Below are 20,731 nucleotides of genomic sequence, written 5' to 3' on the forward strand. Positions count from 1 at the left end.
GCCTAAATCCAGTCCTTCCATGGGCACCTCCAGGGATTAGGAGCCCCTGCCAAGGCCTGACCACCCTGTCCATGGGGAAATTCCTGCTGGTGTCCAACCTGACCCTCCTCCAGCCTGAGGCTGTTCCCTCTCCTCCTGTCCCTGTTCCCTGGGAGCAGAGCCCGATCCCCCCGGCTAAACCCTCCTGTCAGGGAATTGTGCAGAGACAGAAGGTCGCTCCTGAGCCTCCTTTTCTCCAGGCTGAGCCCCTTTCCCAGCTCCCTCAGCTGCTCCTGGGGCTCCAGCCCCTTTCCCAAGTCCGTTCCCTTCTCTGGACACACTCCAGGCCCTCAATTTCCTGTCCTGAGTGGCCCAGAATTGGATACAGCAGCTGAGGTGGTCCCTCAGCACTGCCAGCACAGGAGCAGTCACTGCTGTCACACTATTCCTGATACAGATTAGGTGCCATTGGCCTTCTGGGCACACTGCTGGCTCAGAAAGTAAAAATAAAGCTAAATAAATTGAAAAGGCTTTATTTGTCTATTTGCAGTTGCCGTTGTGTATTTCTCCATCCAAGGCATACTGAGTAAAAAATCTATCACAGGAGTAGCAGGAGCTCTCACTACATGCATGAGGGGTTTGAGACTTGAGGGCTTGGTATTAATTGAGAAGCCCTTTTCCAATAGTGGTCATGAACAAATATGTTACTTATCTTCACATTCCAAATAGCAGCACAAGTGACTGTTACCTGCAGAGGTTGTGGAGTCCCCAGAAGTGTCCTCAGAAGTGTCCAAGGCCAAGTTGGATGAGGCTTGGAGCATGCTGGGATAGTGGAAGGTTTCCCTGTCTGTGACAGGGTGACACTGGATGCGCTTGAAGATCCCTTCCAACCCAAACTATTTCACAATTCTGTGGTTTTATGATTACAAAAAGGTTAACAAGTAATTTACTGGTGATGTGAAATTGGTTAAGTAGTGTTGATTATTCACTGTCTTCTTTAGGACTGACTTTGAGACCTTGGGCTCCACATCCATACAGCCAGGGATTAGGGATAATAATGATTTTCGACGTGTGGGGTAGCCTTAGAAGTGATCATTGGAAACCTCACCATTGCTGGTGCCAGGGCCTGGATCTGCTGGGTAGGCTAAGCGACATCAGCTCAGATGCCAGAAAATCCAAGTTGAGCAAAAATGTTGGAATTCCAGGCATGAGGTTTATGCTTTACGAGCCTGGTGAGAAATTATTGTGGGCTCCACTACCTCACGTTGAATTTAGACATCACAGCCCAGAAATCTTTTCCAGAGCTGTCTGTAGCCTCATGATTTCAGCTCTTCTGTCCATCTGCTTTGTTGTTTTGTTTACTCGACCTGCGTGGTGCTTCATGTGTCCTGGGAATTATGTCCAGAAGCCTCCTACCTCCACCCTGGGTGGTACAGATGATCCAAATGGGACATCCCAGGAGCCCAGAGGATGACTCCAGCACAGTCACACCCGGGACACTGAGCTCATCCAAACCTTTTCAAACCACGACCTTTTTGATGCTGATGCCTGAATTTGGAAGTGCTTGTGTGCTGGATGACAGTGCATCCAGCTGTGGTGCCCAGAAAATTAGCCTTAGTACAGAGGTTTGAGAAGATTCGGAGGCCAGAGAGGGAGAGAAGGTTCATGCAGTAAATCAGGAATAAATATTGTGGATTGTTGAAAAGCTGTTGCTGAGCAGCCTAAAATTTGCTCCCAAACAGCCCCTGACCAAGCCTAAAAGCACCACAGCATCCAAGCCACCAGCTTTGGTGCTGCTTCTGTGGAAGCATGGGAAATAAAGCAGGGAAAACAACCTTAATTGTTAGGAGATTTTTACATTTCCAAATTGAAATTGCAAAATGTTGCCTCAACAGAGTCCCTGACCCACATCAGGGAAGATTTGAGTACATCCCAGCGCTTTCACTTTGTGCTCTGAGGGGGGTGCTAACTTTTAGGGGCTACAGACACTAGAAATTTGTAGTATTTTCAAGCAAAATCATAACCTGTAGCCATGCTTGTAAACAAGGACTTTTTTAGAATTAAAATTCTACTGAAGTATTTTCGGCAGAACACATTGATGCGGATTATTGAAAATTAATATATATCATCTGATTATATGGTTCATTAAAATTCCCTTCTCAAGGTAATTTTTAAAAGAGGAATTTCTATTACAGATCATGGTTTTGATGGTTGAAATTAATGAGCTCCCTCAGAGTCTCTTGGATATTTGTAAAATGCATTCTTTTTTTACCCTCTTGTATTTTGCTAGATGGAAAGAGACTTTTTTCATGCTTCCTGACCAAACTTACTATCTGCATGCAAATTTACTCTATTTTTTTTTTTTGTCATGTAGTTTCAAGACAATGTATGAATTGACAACAGATGAGCACCTGAGTTATCCCCAATAAACAAGCACTGAGAAGGAAACCTTATGGTGAACAGATTTTACCATAATTTGATTAGTTTCCCTGCAGGTTTGAAATGAGAGTGTTTTGTGTAGGATTTTTTGTTTGATTGTTTTTCTTTCTTTCTTTTTTTTTTCAATTTTTTAATTGAAGTGTTGTATTTAAAAAGCTTTTAGGAAAGGGTTATTCAGGAAAAGAACAGACTTTGCAGATAGAAAATTCAGTGGTAATACAGCCTAGAAGGATGAAATGTAAACTTCCTTTCTGAGCTGACTACAATTTATAAATTTTCTATAGCTGGATCTAAACTTTTCGCTGGAGTTGTTTTAAAATGTGTCTTCATAAACACTTCCCATGGAGATATTCTTTGTAAAAATAAACTTTAATAACCAGCTGACAGAGAATTTATAGAACCTTGGTCTCAACTGCCTCTTGGCCCCAGGGAATTACGGTACAGTAACCCCAAATTTATACAGATAATTAATTATACAGTAGGACAGGACAAAGGGAATGGGGAATAGCTCTGTTTTCCTAAAATTAATATAATGACTAATTAAAATTAATATAGTGACTATATATAATATTATATATATATAATATATATCTGCACTGATGCAGATGCATGAACTGTAAATACCAGTATTTAATATATCTGAGTAATCTAAATAGGTCTATTTCTCATGAAAAATGCCAGGATCTGTGTACATGGGGTAACTTCAGCGTAGGTAGGAATGGTGTTTCCTCAATTGTCTGTCAGGAATGACTTAATCCTGCTTTGCAGATATGACCTTTGTGGCCCGGGGATGTGTTAATTTCCATACCCATTCATTTAGAAGGCTCTGCTGAGACTGTCATAGAGATGCTAATTATCGTCAGCCATGGTTATCCCTGGGGAATTATGCTGCGATTGAGAAACCATGAAATTAGTGGAGTTACACCACAGTCAGGGATTAAAGTGATGAGTTCTGCTCCCTCTCTGCTTTTTCCTTTCTCTGGCAGCTTGGAGGACATCTCTCTCAACCTGGTGCTCTCGAGGTGGTGGTTTTGTGACCACTTGGTTACCTCTCAGCACATTTTGTCTAATATTGGTGCTGATCTTACTTAAACCATCAGCTTCATTAAAGAGCAGAACTTGGAAGTTCGGTTGCTTAATTACATGGAGCAACACATGATATCTGGAGTTAGGCAGAATTCAACCAGCGACTTCTGCTCTGCTAGCAAGAGAGCTCTAGGAGGAATTTAGGGGAGCTACAATAGTGTTAATATCTGAAAATCTGAACAAATTTTCCTACGTCTTCACTAATCTGATGAAAAGGCTGAATTTTCATTCAGAAGAGAAATTAAAATTGTCAGAATTCTGTGCTGCTGTTGTTGAAACCTCCAGGATAGGAGATAATTTTAAATAAAGGCTTTTCTTCAGGATAAATGCCTTTGTCCTTTAAAAATATTTCCTGTTATATAGTAATCTGGATTTTTATTTTTTTAATAACTGCAAGTTCTTTATTGTGATCAAGTTAAATACATTTCATTTAGGCTGAAAATGTGAATATTCCTTATATAAATTTCATAATTTGTTATACCTTGACTATATAACAGCAAGGTGAAGAGAAGTAATGTCTGTGACTGAGTTTCCTGTTGGTAAAATGTGATGAATTACAGCTTTTTTCATTGCTTTTGGTCCATTATTCATAATTTGGATTTGATGTCTTTGTGTTCTGTCTATGTGAAGTTAGGTCATTGTAGGCAAACAAACTTCTCAAATTTAGAAAACTTCTACTTGCTTTTTGCTTGCTTTGGTCCCTGTTTATTTTTTTTATGACAAAACTTAGCTTTTGGTGCTGATTTTAGCCTTTCATTGCTGTACTGAGGGTATCTGGATCCTGTTTTCTTGGTGACACCCTCATGAGTAAATAGACAAGTCAAAGCTGTAGGATTTTCATTAGAGGTGATAGTAAACACAAATGAAGATGCACAGAGTTGGTTTTTTCACACTGAAAGGTGGATATGACAGACTGGAATATATTTATTTTTAAACAATTGACTTATGTATATCAAAATGTAGTACTGCAAAAGTGTATTTTAGAATCTAGCAGGACTGCCTGCCTATAACTAGGCTGCAGAAATTAATTTCTGTCATTTCAGAGATCCTGATACTGTATTTCCAAATGTCTTGAAGATGAGTCTTGACATTTTTCTATATTAAAGGCATCTTCTGTTTCCAGGTCCCCAACATTGTGGGGGTGCATTTAATTTCATCCTGGCTCTTCCAAAGCAATTACAGTTATTTACAGTTTTCAGTTATTTTCTAGAATACTCTATTGGAAAACTCCCTCGACCCCTCAAATAATGCCAGTCTTCAAAATTACAAAGAAGAACCCCCAAAACAACCGAAACCCTTGCAACCAGCAGGAGGTTTTGTTTAAACTGTTTAATCTTCTTGGCCAAATTGAACCATGTACTTGAACCATGATCTCCTTCTTGCTCTCTTATCAATCTTACTTCTTGCAGTTACTCACCTGCAGGAAGTATGTTATCTATTGGGAATATTTTCTTTTCCTAATCAGTGTTTGGTGTAGGAGGTTTAATTACTGTTTTTCATCCAGCAGTACTCTTGTCTGTGTTTAAATTGCTACCATTCCTCTCACAGGTATAACAATCACTCATACTGAATTACATAATATAAAAGTAAGAAATTTAATTTCACGAGGAGTCAAGGAACTTCCCTTCCTTAAAAGGTTGCTTAAATTTAGACAAAAAATATTGTAGGCTTATGTCTAAGGCTGTCTCTCATTTTTCCAAAGGATTTTTAAGCTGAGCAATGAATAATATTTTGCTGAAGCTTTCTTTGGGTTTTAGTCAAGTGCTATAAATGAATTCATTAATGGGAATTATTTTTGGGTAGCAGCAGTGGGTTTGAGTTTAAAGTACAGTGGTGATGCATGGTGCTGTGAGAGTCAGGTGTATCCCATCTTATCTTCAGCAATTCTGAGAGTTTTAGTTTAAAAGAAAGAAACAAACAACAAAAATCCCCAAGCCGGGGATTGATCAACCCTCACCCATCAGCCAGTCTGCTGCTATTTGTGAGATTGAATTCTTTGCCTGAATGAGAAGCCTTTCTTTTGGTATAATTAAATTTTTTTTTAGAAACAGAAAATAAAAAAAAAAGATTTTAAAATTCATTTTAGACATGGAAGAATTCAGTGTCTAAACAGCAAAAAAATGCTGAGCATGAGGGCTGTGATCACCAGTGCATATTGAACATGTGAAAACACAGACACATTTCTTTATTATGTTAGGAAAATGTAGGTTTTGAATATGAAGTTCACCTAGATCTACTTTTTGGCTGAAATAGAGGATGTGGGAAGAGAACAGCAAAAAGGAAGGATTGGAATTATGATAATAAAATTATTCAAGTTTGTTGGATTCTTGACAGTAAACTGTTCTGTATGAATTCATTATGAAGAGGCCAACTTTGAATAGTGATGCTGAAATATATAAAATAGTGTTTGTGCAGATGTTGGACACGCTGCCCCAGACAGGTAAAGAGTAACTATCATAAACATATTTTCAGCATTTAACACTGGTAAAGTATGCATATCTGGTTAAAGTTTACTATGGAGACTTAGGCTGTTGTTTAACCCTTCTCAACATTTATTGTAGGAATGTGTGTTTTCTGTGCTGGACTTTGGAACTTGTTAATTAGCTTGTGCCTTGGAAATATGTCAGCTAATACCTGTTGTCACCCTGCAAATATCTTCAAGTCTGTGATGTAGTGTAGTGCATGCTGGTGAATATTTAATATTATTAAATGTCAAGAACTTGCTTCATTGTGAACAGAGGCTCCAGGGAGCCTCAGATTAATTTATCAGTGTTCTTGTCCAGAAACACATTTCTTTGAGAAACTGTGAAAATGCCACTTGTGAGCTGTGTGTTACCTCCATGCTTTATTTTCAGTACACATGGATAACAACTGGGAAAGGGATGGGGAAGCAGGGCTCATTATTATTTACTTTCTGTGAAAACTGTTTGTGTTGAATCTCAAATTATGGCATCTTTCAGCCACATAAGGATTAAACCACCCTAAAATGCACAGAAACGTAATAAACAGAGAAATTACCCTAATAGCTTCAACCTCACTCACCACATTATTATTTAATAAATTTCAGCTGAAATTTGTGCTCTTCTGGATATCGTTGTCTTGAAAATTATAGGTAATTAAAGATTACATTTTGAAAGCAAGCATGCCAAATGAAAATACACTGCAGGATGTTGATACTTGGAATAAAAATGTCTGCATAACTTCTGAATGCTTTAATAGGGTTTTGTGTTTTTTTAAGTTTTTTTATGGAGGGTTTTAGCTTAAGGAAGGATCTGTTTGTCCTGATATTTGAATTATGGGTAGGAAATTGTGGAAGTGGAGAGGGGTTTGTTGTAGATAAAGCATATTGTATGAATTTACATGATAATTTAAATCGGTAGATGAACCTGGACAGAGCCTGCTTCACACAGCTTCTGGAGCGGAGGCAGTGAAAATCCAGACATTGCCCAGTTTGGGGTTGCTGGCTTTTCTCTCCACTGAGTGCAAAGAGGTACCAAGAAAAGATTATCTTTCTAGTTTAAATTCAGTGTTTTTGAACTTGCATTTATGTCACAAACTTCTCCCAGTTCTGAGGCCTTCTTGGGACTACAGAGGTTTTCATAAGAAAGACACAGAAAAGAAATATTTTAAGAGTTGTCTTGAAACACTTCTAATGTTAGATTTCTTTTGACCTTGGTTGGTTTTCCTCTTGGCAGCTCTGGAACGAAGGGATTCCTCTCTCCTGGGCAGCCCAGACATCGTGGACCCAGCTCCGAGGAGAAAACGAAGGCAAAGGACAGCAAAACCTGCAGGAACAGGAGCTAAAGTAGCTGCTTACGAGGCAGAGCAGCCAGCCCAGGAAAAGTAAGCAGGTTTTAAATGTACTGAAATGTTTTTATATTCACAGACTTCGGTAGGTTCCTGGGACTCCAAACCCAGCTGGGCATGGACAACCTCTGGCTGAGGAGGTTCCACCCTGAGATTCTGCCTTTGGGATTCCAGTGGAAAGAAATTACCTCTCAATTCCATCTTTAATAGACTTTACTGAAAATGAAAAACAGTTCACTCTTAAGACACAAAGGGGGTCAGCATTTGTAACACTTCAAAGTATTTTTCTTATGACCATTTCACCTTCTGGAAATATTTCCATATTTTCTGGGAGGTGCTTATAGCTATGCATAGAGTTGCCTCAAAGCTGTTATGGGATTGGTAGCATTTTCTACATAAACTTATTTTTTTCCTAAATATATGGTAAATTACATTTGAAAATACATATTTTCCATTTTTATCTGTAATATTCCATGGATCGTAAACTCTTTAACCAGCCATGGACACTAGTAGATTGCAAACACATTTCCCAAGATTAGCAAAGATTTCTGTTTAAACAGCAGGAGAATTATCTCATTTTGACGTAAAAATTGTGGTTTGATGCCAGCTAGGAATGTTTGAATTTACAATCCTGTTTTATTAGTTTAAAAAAATTGCATTTTTAGGATGGTGTAGAAATATGTCAGATCTTGCTTTTTTGTTCTTTAGCATTCCAGTCCATTGCAATTGAAAATGCCCTTTCACCATTGTGTTTGGTCAGTTTGGTTTTGACAGCCTGCCTGTGTTTGCCTGAAATTCAGATTTATTTTATTTAATATTGATTGTTGAAGGCAAAGTATTGTATTGCAAATATACAGGGGCCTTGGACTGAGTAATTGTCTGTTTATGAATATCTGAGTCTTGTGTGTGGGGTGACAAATAAGAACATAATGATACTTTTGTTTTAATTCTTTGAAATTAGGCAAATTATAGTAGAAACAGCAGCATTATGATTTTCATATGTGCGAAGAATTTCTACTCTACTTACAGATTGAGTCAGGACTGAATCTAAAGAGTGGCTCTTCTTATTGGCTGTAACTTAATTAGTTATATTTTGAGACTGGCCATATAGAGCATCCATTTTATCAGTTTCTATCTCCATTTTTCTTTTTTGCTCTTTATGTGGCAGTGGTAATTTTTGGATTAGATAAGAAGACAGGAAATAACCCCGTTTACCTGAAACATTACAAAAGCTGAAATTAAATAATTTCCACTTTGCTGGTTATTTTTCTCAGTGTCACTGATGTTTCTGAGCTTATCTGAAGTCTTTTGCCAGCTGCAAATCAAGTTTTCAGTCAATTTGGTTAACTAATAATTTTCAGTTCTCTTCAGCCTGTCAAAAGTGGGGAGATGTAGAATTAACACTGTGATCCAGTTCACAAATATAGGTGTTCTTTTTATGGAGTAATTTGTAATGACTCCAGTAATTTGTGCTGATGGAATGCCAGATCCTTGGTGCTGTGAAGGGCTTTATCTTAAGCTGACAGCATGTTGGGGTCCTGCCCAAAATGTTTTCCAGTATTGTGTCACTGAGAAAAAAAAAACAACCAAATTATTTAATCCAAGAAAAGGGATAGCGGGGGGGGGGGAAGTTAACCTCAGAATTCCTTTGTCTCTGGAAGTGCTCCATCACAAACAAGGAGATGGAGAGCATGTTGTGATGTTCTGGGTTGAAGTGCTGGATTTGATTTGATTTCATGATCACGTCTGCAAATGCACCAATGAGTCCTCCCTCATTCCTGGGCTCTCCTGCTCAGACCTGCAGCCAGGGCTGACTCCTTAATGTAAATACAAATGTAAGTGCTTTGAGGCCAAATCACACAAAACCCTCTCCCACAGTTCTTGCTTTAGCAAATAGAGCATATTTAGAGTTATTTCCCTGTAGAAGTTTTGGTGACATCACCAGTGCTGGTGTCGTGCTCTCCAGGCAAGGGAAGGGCTGCCACAAACCCAGTGCCATGAGCCTGATGTTGCCCTAACCTGCTACATCATGAGTTGCTTGGTACGAGATCCTAAAAAAAGAGCTAAAAATACCTCTTTACAAAGGAGAGCATCCAGGGTTTTCTTTTTCCTTTGCCTTTCACGTTGTTTTTTGAAAACACGATGTTTTTCAATGCAGTAAGTGTTATCACATAAGAAAAGTTGTGTCTTAACTTTTAAGAAAAGTTATGCCTTAACTTTCATATACTTCTCATAAGACTTTACAGTATGCTAAGAAAGCAGCATTTATCTTAAACTCAAGATCATCTACAGGAAACACTAAGTCATCAAAACGTAAAGGATTCTGTTTCTGCAAATATTTTAGATTTATGGATGTTGCAGCTAGTTGTGTCGTATTCTCTACTCCTTGGAATGAAAATATATTCTTGGATATGACCAAAAATACTCAGAAGAATGCAAACAAAAATTTGTTTGACACAGAAATTAGAGCAAAAGGTGTGCTGCCTTTCTCATGCTTTGTGTGTGGGTGCAGTGGCAGGAAAAGGAGTTGAATTTATTTATCTGTATAGACATCTTGTATTACTGTGGCAATTCATTCAAGGGCTAAATTAAAATTTTTAATGAAACTTGGCAATGTGCTTTGGATACTCTTAAGCTTAGTGAAAGTAGCCATGAGAGCAGCAAGGAACTGAACTAGGATTTGTGGAACAAGGTTGCTAAATGAACTGTTTAATTATTTGCTGAAATAAAGATGCACTTTAGGATAAAGTAGAAATTTAGAATAATTAGTGGGTCAGCCAGCTGCCAAGAATGAGGTTTATCCAGCTCTCTAGCAGATTGTTCTTAAATCGGAGATATCCAGTGACAGGAAATGCTTCTTTAGGCAGACAGATTTTACTTTTAGTTAATAACAGCTGACCTATGGCTCTTCATGTACACATTTTAAAAATATGTAAAGACAAAAAGATCTTACTTTTCAAAGCACAGTTGAGCCAGGAAGTAAAATAAAATTATTCTGATTCTAGTAAACTGTGGTGGTCGTGGCACAGCTCTAGCTATAACTTAATATCTGGCACTTTCCTAAGGTGCAAGGCAGAGATAATATATAAGTCAAGTTAAGATGCAAATTCTGCTTTTCACAATTTGCATTTCATAATTGGAGGAGAAAAAAAAATTAATAAGAGCATTCCCAATCCACAGTTAGAAGTTATGCTTATTGAGGCATTACCCAAATCTCTTTAGGGGCTGCATATGAATGGCACTATTAGCTGTGTGGAATATGCATTCAATATAGAGGCTTAGCTGTATGACCTGCCAGCCTGAATCCTGTAAATAATTGGATGTTTCTATAATATTTTTGCTTTAAAAGTGTTGCAGCCTACTTGAGAGCAGATAGTACCTATTGAAGATGGCAAGATTTTTAATGTAATTTTAAAAATGAAGTGTAGTGATTGAACAAAACCTGCAGTCACAGACTGCAGTGGAACAGAGACAGAACCTCTATAACTGAAATAAAAATAAATCAAAAAAGGAAAAAGCTTCCATTTCTACTGCAACATCTTTCCACTTTGATTTATCAAAATTTGGGTTTTTAATGAGTTTAGAAAAACAAAACCTTTTTATTTCTGTCCTTCATATTTTGCTAATAAAGGATCATTTATAGTTCTCATTCACGTGTGTTTCTTAGGAGAAAGGCTTTGCTGTATAGTGCTCAAAATTTCTTTAAGTTATTCTGCATATTTCAAAATATAATCCATTCCTGCTGCTCGAGGGTATTTATAATTTATATGCCATTTAATGCATGCCTACTGTTGAGTGGATGTACAATTACAGAAGTGGTTTGGGGAAAGGCATCTTAAATACAGGAAAAAAACATTATTATGGATGCATTATGCTGGATTCTCCTGAGAATAAGACTAGAAAAATATTTTTTTAAAAAGTTGGAACACAGAGAAAGTGTTCCATAATTCTGAGAGGCAAGTGTTAATAGTATTTTTAATCCAAGTGACTGAGAAGTAACAGGTATTATTGTCTTTTTTTTTTTTTTTTTTTTTTTTTTTTTTTTTTTTTTTTTTTTTTTTTTTTTTTTTTTTTTTTTAATGAAGAATTGCCTGTTTACACCAAACACTGTGAAGCTGACTTAATAGTTGTTCTGGATGCCAAAACTTTCAGTTTCATAAGTCTAGTTTAGTACATTTGATGTCACTATTACTGCCTCTTTTTGTTTTTTCAAATTGAAATTTGACTTTTGCTGGCTGAGTACCTCTTGCTTGAGTGATAAAATGGAGTGACTGTTAGAATCTGACCTAAATTGAAATTGAAGGAAAGAGATGCTCTCCCTTACTTCACTGTAGTGAAGACTGGTGAAGACACACACTGTGTGTCTGGCTTTGCTGAAACTTCGAGTTGAAAGTCAATTTGATGGGATCTTTACCACCAGTAATTAAATTCTTTCCTTTTTTTCACAAAAACCTTGCTTGTTCAGAGAGCCCTAAAAGGACTCAACATGGTTTTTAGAAGCTCTCACTTTTTTAGGAGAAACACCCAAGCAAATCAGAGAAGTGTAATCAGGATTCTGAGTGTGTGTTTGAAGATCCCAGGAGTTGCCAGGGGGAGGCTTGTGCCACCTGCTTTAGCACCTCTTGCTCTATCAGAGGCCAGACAGGGAATGTAATTTTTACTTTAAACATGATTATTACAGTGCTCACTGTTTATTCTTGACTTCAGGGCCTGCTTAAACTTAGTCATGTGTGTAATTGTGGGTAGAATGAGCTGCTGCGTGGTTTTTACATGTTAATGATAAATGTGGATTTTTATTTTTGTCCAGTGTTCATGTTCTCCCTCCCTTTCTATACCTTCAAAAGGGGTTTTTTTTTCCGAGTCTTTGCAGGTATATGTAATTTATTTGGAAATAAATCCTTCAGCAATGTATCCCAATACTGTAATAATCTGGACTTGTCTTTCTTTTGATAAACTTGCATCCCTTTAAAAGCACTCAGGGCCTGTGGTGAGCCCAAGGCTCCCTAGGGATCCCCTCTCTGCATTTGTTTAAATCATTGCTTGCGGTTCACATTCTTGAAGCTCTAATGCAAGGTTTATTTAAAATTTGGTCTGCCACCACCAGTGACTCAGGTAGGAGAAACCACAGATCTGTCCTGGAATCTGGCATTCTCAGAGGGTAACACACCAGACTTTGGGTTTTTTGTCTCATACAGCAACTTTTTCTTCTCATAGAAGAAAACCAGGCAAAAGTTTGGTTCTGCTGAAAATGACATCAGAACTTTCCAGAGGGATTGTGAAGTTTGCCCCCTTTTAGAGAAAGATGTACTTAAGAGCTCATAATGACATGTCACTTTTGTATTCTCTTAAGTGCATTTATTTAATACAATAGGAGAGAACTTTCCTGGTTTGGCAGTATGATCACTCTGATCTTTCAGTCAGTCAGTGCAGTAAATGTGTGCAGCAGTGAGAAGCTCCTTCCTGCCATCATAAATTTATAGAATGCAATGTTTAGAAAGTTTTTGATGATTACTTGTTCAGGCTGAAGTGTAAACAAGTTAAGAAATCTCTTAGAAGTGGATGGTTGGGTTGTATGATCCTCTAATGTGAATATTAAACCAAAAAAAATTTAAATAGTGAGTTAAGGCATCTTTGCTATTCAAGCGTGCTCAGCATTATCTTGTGCTTTGGGGTGTCCCCTTCCCTTCCCTTCCCTTCCCTTCCCTTCCCTTCCCTTCCCTTCCCTTCCCTTCCCTTCCTTCCCTTCCCTTCCCTTCCTTCCCTTCCCTTCCCTTCCCTTCCCTTCCCTTCCCTTCCCTTCCCTTCCCTTCCCTTCCCTTCCCTTCCCTTCCCTTCCCTTCCCTTCCCTTCCCTTCCCTTCCCTTCCCTTCCCTTCCCTTCCCTTCCCTTCCCTTCCCTTCCCTTCCCTTCCCTTCCCTTCCCTTCCCTTCCCTTCCCTTCCCTTCCCTTCCCTTCCCTTCCCTCCTCTTTTCCCATCTGTTTTTGCTCCTTCCTCCCCTCTTCTGCCATGACACTGGCAGTAGCAGTGGGACATCAATCACACCAGACAGTTTTCCCCCACCTGAGCAAACATCAGAAATATCCCAGCACCTTTTTGTGGCATAAGGAAAGCTTTGAGAAGTGACCCTCATCACCTGAACAGTCACCTGTGACTGTTCCAGGCTGGGGTGGGAAGGAGAGCTGTACTGTGAGACCTGTGCAACAATGTGGGCTGTAAGAGCCAAAAAAAAAAAAAAAAAAGCCTTTGATGACGATATTGCAAAAACTGTGTAAGACATGAATCATTGGCAGGGGAAAAAGTGGTTGCAAAAAATCTAGAGTAACTTTTCATTCAACTGAAATGAAAGAGGCAGAGGTAAATGCAGCAAAGCACAGCTGTTTTTCTCCTGGTGGATACTTGTGCAGTTCTTTTTGTAATTGAGCAATAGATAATAAGGCTTTCACCATCCACGTGGGAAGGGATGACTTATTTCCATGGGAGGTGGAAGGAATTGGGATCCACCATCTCCATTTCTCCCGGCTCCCCAGGGAAGGGTGGGATAATGTGAAGGTTGAAGGCCCAGGGCAGGTGGGGGGTAATGAACATTGTCTGCTGACCTCAGAGGTTGGCATTTCTTCCAGGGAAAGTCTCTTAGCTCTGCCGTCTGTAGCACATCTCACAGGTTTTGTCACTGATAATAGCCCAAAAATTGGCTGCTGATGGAGGACTTACCACTCAGTAAGACTGATGGAGTGGGGGGGGGGGGACGGACTCTACCGTCTGTTCCTTAGGTCGGGGTTTTATTGCTGTGACAAATCTAGTGAGATATGTGTCTCCAATGATTCATCTATAATGTATTTCACTGAAACATTTCCAGAAAATTTATTTCATATTTCAGGCTGTGAGATTACAAGAGTAGGGTTTAAAAAATAGAAAGGATACCTTCTTTTTCCATTACCTTTCTGGTAGACTTTTGATGCTTTTCCCTTTCCTTTTCATCAAAGGTTGTAACTGGAGTGGTGTTTTACCTGAGCTTTATATTTTAAGCTCCTCTTAGGTAAGTTGTGGGTTGGAATAGTTTAATTTATTACACTATGCATTAGTTTTGTTAAATACTGAGAACCTTGATGGGGTGTTTCAATGTGGGAAGCCAAAGAATTTCTTCTCAGAGGTCAATTAAACTAAGGAAGGGGGAAGATCGTGTGTGGTTGAGGCAACCAGCAGTGCTGGAGCATTTTTTCACTTTTGAAGTAGATCATGCTCCAGCATTTTCAGCCTTTGAGGGTAAAGAGTGGGAAGCTAAGAAAAGGAGATTGTGTTAAAAATAACTAAGGCGGCAATATTTGAAATTCCACGTGCATCCTGATGATTAGAGTGCAGGAGCAAACATGCACTTTGTGTGTGAACACTTCTGCAAAGGGCTCTTGATGGTCCCATTAAACCTCAATTTCCCAAGGCAGCTTTTCAGGCAGAATTATTTTTACATTATTTGTAATAGGAAGGAGCAAGTAATGGAGGTGCCTGAGATTTTGATTAGATGTTGGCAGGAGATTGAGATTAGGCTGATGGAAAGCCCAAGTAACCTGCTTGCCACGTCAGCTGTGGTGTCAAAAATACCATGGCAGAGAATAAGAGGAAAGCTTGACTCTATTTATGACATTATGCTGCCTCAAATATCTGTTTCTGTTGTTCTTTGGACTGAACATGAAGTTAAGTCTTATTTACTGCATTAAAATGGAGTATTCTGTATAGTACAACTTGTCTGGGAAGGCCAGTAATCCCTTAAATCATAGTGGACCCCAGAAAACCTGCTGGAGAAAATCCTGTGCACAGAAATACACTAAAACTCATGATCTGGGAAAGAATTTCACAAACTCTTGCGAATGGTGCTTGTTCTGCTGAGGTGATTGCTCAGTTCAGTGCACTTTTCAAAACTCAGATTCACTGCCTGAAGCTATTAAGCTATTAATCTTTCTATTTTTACTTCTATTATTTTTTTCCTTTATTTAACATTTTACTTTTTTTTTTTTTTTTTTTTTTTTTTTTTTTTTTTTTTTTTTTTTTTAACAGAAATGCCCCACCTCAGCAAAGCAGGGCTAAAAAGCTACCATTTAGATTTAGAAGACTTTCCAATTTCTTTGTGCTAAAATTAGTGCTTAATCCTCTGCTTAAAATCCACAGAACTAAATGCATGGGAATTATTTTTCCAGTGGTGATTTTATTCCTCAGTCAGTGATGGCTGTGTCTAGATTGTCTATTTTTCTTCACCTGCCTTATTTCACTGATTAGTGTTGACTGCGAGGATGTAGGTCCAGCCAATGAGAAATATTTTATCAGATTTGGGTGTCCTTCTAGACCTCTTGTGTGTGATGCATGAGGATGCTGCTGAAACTGAAAAGGTTACAGATGTTAGGACATTTTCTGTTCCAGAATGCTTAATTCTGGTGCAAAAACAGAGCAAAAAGGGGAAAGGGCTTGTACTGAATTTATTTTAATCCTATTTCTGCCTCAGAATGGCTTGGAGAAGGAGCAAGAAAAGGTCTAGAGTGCAGAAAAGGGTGAGAGGTGGAACTGGACACGTCTGTGAGCAGAGACAGGAGAAAGAATGTGGTGAGAGGCACTGATGGTGCATTTGTTTTCCTATTTACCACGTATATATATCTCCCAAAAGCAGTAAATCAAGCCCTTGACATCCATGGGGATGAATTTCTGATTATATTTAGAGCATCCCAAGATCTGGTCAGAGTGGATAAATATTCATAAATTTATACACTGTGACTAATACATACGATCTGAGCAAATGCACTTTCATGGTCGGGTGAGGGGACTCATCTGTTTCTGTCAGTCGATGTCAGAATTGGTGTGGCATTAATCAGGATGCCTTTTTGATGAGTTCTGCCATCTGTGGCAGGGCACATAGCACATGCATCAGTCCAAAAACTTTGAGAATTAGAGACAGAGTTGCCCAAATCAGGTCTCCCTTAAAATTATTTAACTATCTTTCAGTCTCCTTGAGCATAAATAACAGTGTCTTTCTTAGAAGCTGCAAGAGGTGCAGAATTACAGTATGAGCCTTTTTAACACAGAATATTGCTGACACACTCCCTTGATTACTTAATAACACTTAAAGTATTTCCTTACTTTATTCATCTGTCAAACCATTCATGACAATTGCCATGTAGCTGTTGCATCACTCAAGCTTGAACATACAACCAGCAATTTGAAACCTAATTACATGCTTGTTTTTTCCTCAGATGGTTTTCTGCATATCAGCTGTTACAAGTGGACAGGGTATAAAACTGAACAAAAATGGTCAATATTGAAAAATGATCAGAAACAGAGTCAATGTTGTAATGAGTCCTAAACAGCAGAAGTGACATAAAATTAAAGGCTCTTTTCAAAATTATTTTGATGTTTCGAAGTACTGAGGTGAATTAAAATCAATTAGTAGTGTAGTCACTGGCATCAGTGTTTCATCCTGTACATTTAGAATGAGCACAGTAATAATGACTGAAACTGAGGAAGCGGGACAAATGTGCAAGAAAACTCCACTGTTTGGTGAGGGTGAATTTCATTCTCAGTCTCATGCCAGAAAGAGATGAGATTTCTCATGTGCTTCTTTGAAAGGTGTTAATTATTCAAGGGCATAGAAATAAATATTTTATATTCCACTTATATAGATCCCCCAAGGAGCATTTGACATCAAAGTAAGAGACCTGTCTGTTAAGTTAAAAAATGGTACCTCTTGCCTTTTGTTTATCTAGAAAAGATAAAGAAGGTATTTAACTTAAGAAAATAATTTATGAGAGGGATGTCTAAAAAGGTGCTAATTGTAGAAGAATGTTGAAAGCAATTTGTTTTATGTCGTAGAAGCTCACAGAGATGTGATTTTCCAAAGACATCACAGAACACAGAAAGTGTTCACTGAATTTAGCAGGAGTCTGAAAAAAGATGGGTTTTTTTACATATTGAGAAGTTTGCCACATAGTAATTAAAATTACTGGATTATGAACTAGGATTTGACCTCAGGAATAGTTCATACTGTGATCTTCCCCGCTCCAGAATCCTGAGCAACTCTGTAAAATATTTTCACAGAGGTTCTTTTTTGTTCAGAGAGGAAAATAGTTCATTACTCATCACTTCAGTGTTCTGCCACAATGGGCTAAACCTTGAAGTTTCACAAGTGTGAAACTAGAATAAAGTGGTGATAAATCCTTTGGTTTCTGCTGAGGATGTGAACCATCCAAAGAATTACTGCTTTAGTCCCTCTGGAGCTGATTCTTGGGTAACTATTGAACTCCCTGAACAAAATTCTACATTTATTAAGCTATCCTGAATATATATATATATTTTTATAAATAAAACCTTCAATCCTTTAGGCTAAAACTGAATAGAAAAACATTTCTACAAGGAGTAAACCTCCTGGATTTGCTGTTTGCCACAAATACAAAATTGTTTTTCTATTCAAGTACTGTGTCAGTGTCAAACTGTTTTGGAATACCAGGTTAGGAAAGAATATATTGATATTAAAGCTCCTCTCTAGTTGTATATCTGTGTAGCTACAGCATTGACTAAAATGTTAAATGAAAAAAAATAACCACCAGATTATACACAGTTGTTCTGACAAAACTGCTTAGAACCTGAGCAAGTGTTTCAATTGAAGTAAAAACTGATTTGAAGACACAAAACAGATGATCTCCAAATAAAAATAAAACATTGTCAGGATGTGGTGGATTGCCTGTTGACTCTTCAAATTATTCAAAATACTTTGTGAGCTCCAAAGTTTTAAAAAGAGGGAAAGCCATCAATTTTTATCTGTTGCTGAGAGCCATCCCAGAGCAAAATGTATAAGCACAATGTCCAAACGAAGTCTCCAAACCAGTGTCCTCCAGCTAGTGATGGTGGCAAGGGGAAGAAACAAGGGGAAGAACAGGGGGGCAGGAGATCAAAGCATTTTTTTTACAAATACATTAATTTTGTTCAACTTCTCTTTGGGATTAGTGTTGTCCTTCCCAAATCTAGAAACAATAGATGTTGTTTGAGACAGCAAGCTCTGTTTGTGAGCAGGTGGTGGCTGGCATGGCTAAACATAGGGCATGACACAGCAGGAAATTTGGGAAAATCCTGTCAGGGCACTGTAATAAGCAGGAATGGGATTGTAAGGGCTGGAGGGTTTGGGGATGACATGAAATTCAGTTTTAAAGGGATATGGTGTTGCCCAAGTGAGTCTTTATCCACTTTTTGGTGTGAGACTTCTCAGTCTCCTGTTCGTCTTCCTACTTTCTGCTCTCCAGCACAACCCTTGAGAGGCACAGAACGATGGCCCCCTTCATGCCTGATACACATCTACTACACCTTTTCTGCTCTAATTGACATGAAATCAACGATCACATCAGAGCAGGAGGAGGAATGCTCACCAGGCTGTTTACTCACCTTGACTGAGTGCAGGTTGCTGCCAGAGACCACAATCCTCCATTCACAGCTTCTCTCATGCAATGATTTGCAAGGTTGAGATGTTCCTTATGCTGTTATAACCTTTCCTTGAGCTAGATTTACAGAAAAAAGCTAGTTTTTCGTGTTATCCTGAGGCAGTGTTGGCCAGACACTCCCCTTTTTAATTTTTTTTTCACACCACTCCCTGCTCTGCACTAACTCCTGTGTCTTGACCTGTTCTCATTTTGCCAAGCTAAAAATACAGATTCATTATTAATGACTTTTTTGTTGCTGAGGTCTCTTTGCAAAACCAGCCCACAAGTGGGTAAATCACATTGAATATGATGATACATGTAATTTTCAGACACCATTCACAATGCATCAACCAAAATACATATTTTTATTCCAAAGGGAAAAATACAAGTGAAAGAAAAAAACTAATTTGAAGGAAATTTGTATTAATAAAGTTCATTACTGAGATGACAGTAAGCAGGTTTAGATGTTGTTGGACAGGTGAGTATGCATGTCCTATCCAAGCCTTTCAAATTACTTGAATCAAACTGAATCTAAGGTGGCTATTCATATTTTTATTTCACATCTTCACTTTTTTTTTTTTTTTAACCAGGAATTCCTGTCTTCAGTAGTATTTAGCGTTTATTTTTGAGCATTTGCTTGATATTTATTTAAAGGGCATTACCTTGGCATCAGAAAGTTGAGTCTCAGTTAGGGCTTCCAAATTGTTAACCTTAAAACTTCTGTATCGCTTGAAATTGCTGTTCCTTAGCAGGGCACCAACATTCCAAATGTAATTGAGTTCTCTGCTTTTACATATATTTCTTGGCTGACTCATGTTGACAAGTGCTTTTCATCTTGAAAACTTTCCAGTTGTTAAGACCTGGCCAATTTGACATGGAATTCAGAAAATGAATCGAGGTAGAGCCTGGTGCTGCCTGCATAAAGGTGCACCTGTGTGGAGTTTTACCTGTCATCACCTGACATCTCCAAATATTGTTATTCCATTGTATGTTCTCACAAAAAGTAGGTTGTCTCATGTAACAGAGTCTCCATTGTCCCCTGGAGCAAAATGTGACTGCCTTTATGTAGGTGAAGAAAAGAAAAAGAGAAATCAGATTGTTTTTCTGAGCAATTTCATCTAAACGTTTAGCGGATGGAAACAGAAACATAGGGTCCACAGCTGAAGGAGTTTTTTTCCTTGAGGTAGCTCATAACCTTGATATTAGCATCCTGGAGTGGGTTTTGGAATCCAGTGTCCCCCTTTGTGGTGTCTAATTCAGGTAATTCCCTCACCCCAGATTAGGTCTGGTCCGGGTGGGGCCAGACCTAAATCTGGGGTGAGAGAATTACCTTAATTTATGGGTTATTGGCTTCGGTGCTGGTTGTGTAAAAACAGCATTGAATGACAAAATTCCAAATGAAAAGTGGGGATTATTTATAAACTATGGCAATATCTATAGTCTCGAAAGCCTGGTGCTCTTCAAACTTAAGACTCTGTAGAAGTTAATTAAGGACAGGAGAGTGACAGGACATAATCAGAGTCTTCAGTCTTTAGTAACTTCTTACAGACATTATTAACATGTCAATTCATCATTCTGTTAATGGAGAAGAATTTACAAATCTTAGATGAGAAGGTAGATTGTTGTGTTTTGTTTTTTTGTTTTGCTTTGTTTTGATGGGGATTATTTTCAAAAGACAGTTTTGCACTATGTAAAATTAATTTTCAGTGAGCCAAGGAAGTAATCAGTGCTGCAGGACAGGATATTACAGAGATATAATTGAAAAATTAAACTTTTATTATAAATGTGCAAACAAGACACCTCCGTAGACTTCTGTCTTTTTCTTCTCAGCAGCAGGATAATTTTAATGTATAGTGTTTTATTCTCCTTCCGTACTTTATCTTACTTTCAATGTAGTGCTATATATATTTTCTCATTTTCCATCTTTCAGCAAAATTAATTTTCCTGCCAGAAACCAAGCTGTCAGATAAAT

At 38.3% G+C, this 20,731-nt stretch overlaps 1 protein-coding gene across 2 annotated transcripts in view; it reads left to right on the top strand.

Moving 5' to 3' along the window:
- The window catches only part of XRCC4 (X-ray repair cross complementing 4), a 128,156-nt gene that overhangs the window by 66,667 nt on the left and 40,758 nt on the right, over positions 1 to 20,731 (top strand). For both annotated transcript variants that reach the window (XM_066339311.1, XM_066339312.1), the window contains exon 6: positions 7,200 to 7,347. In XM_066339311.1, the coding sequence (XP_066195408.1) occupies positions 7,200 to 7,347 (148 nt within the window). The remainder of the gene's footprint in view (positions 1 to 7,199; positions 7,348 to 20,731) is intronic.

The sequence above is a fragment of the Sylvia atricapilla genome, chromosome Z (assembly GCF_009819655.1).
Source record: "Sylvia atricapilla isolate bSylAtr1 chromosome Z, bSylAtr1.pri, whole genome shotgun sequence".
NCBI lineage: Eukaryota > Metazoa > Chordata > Aves > Passeriformes > Sylviidae > Sylvia > Sylvia atricapilla.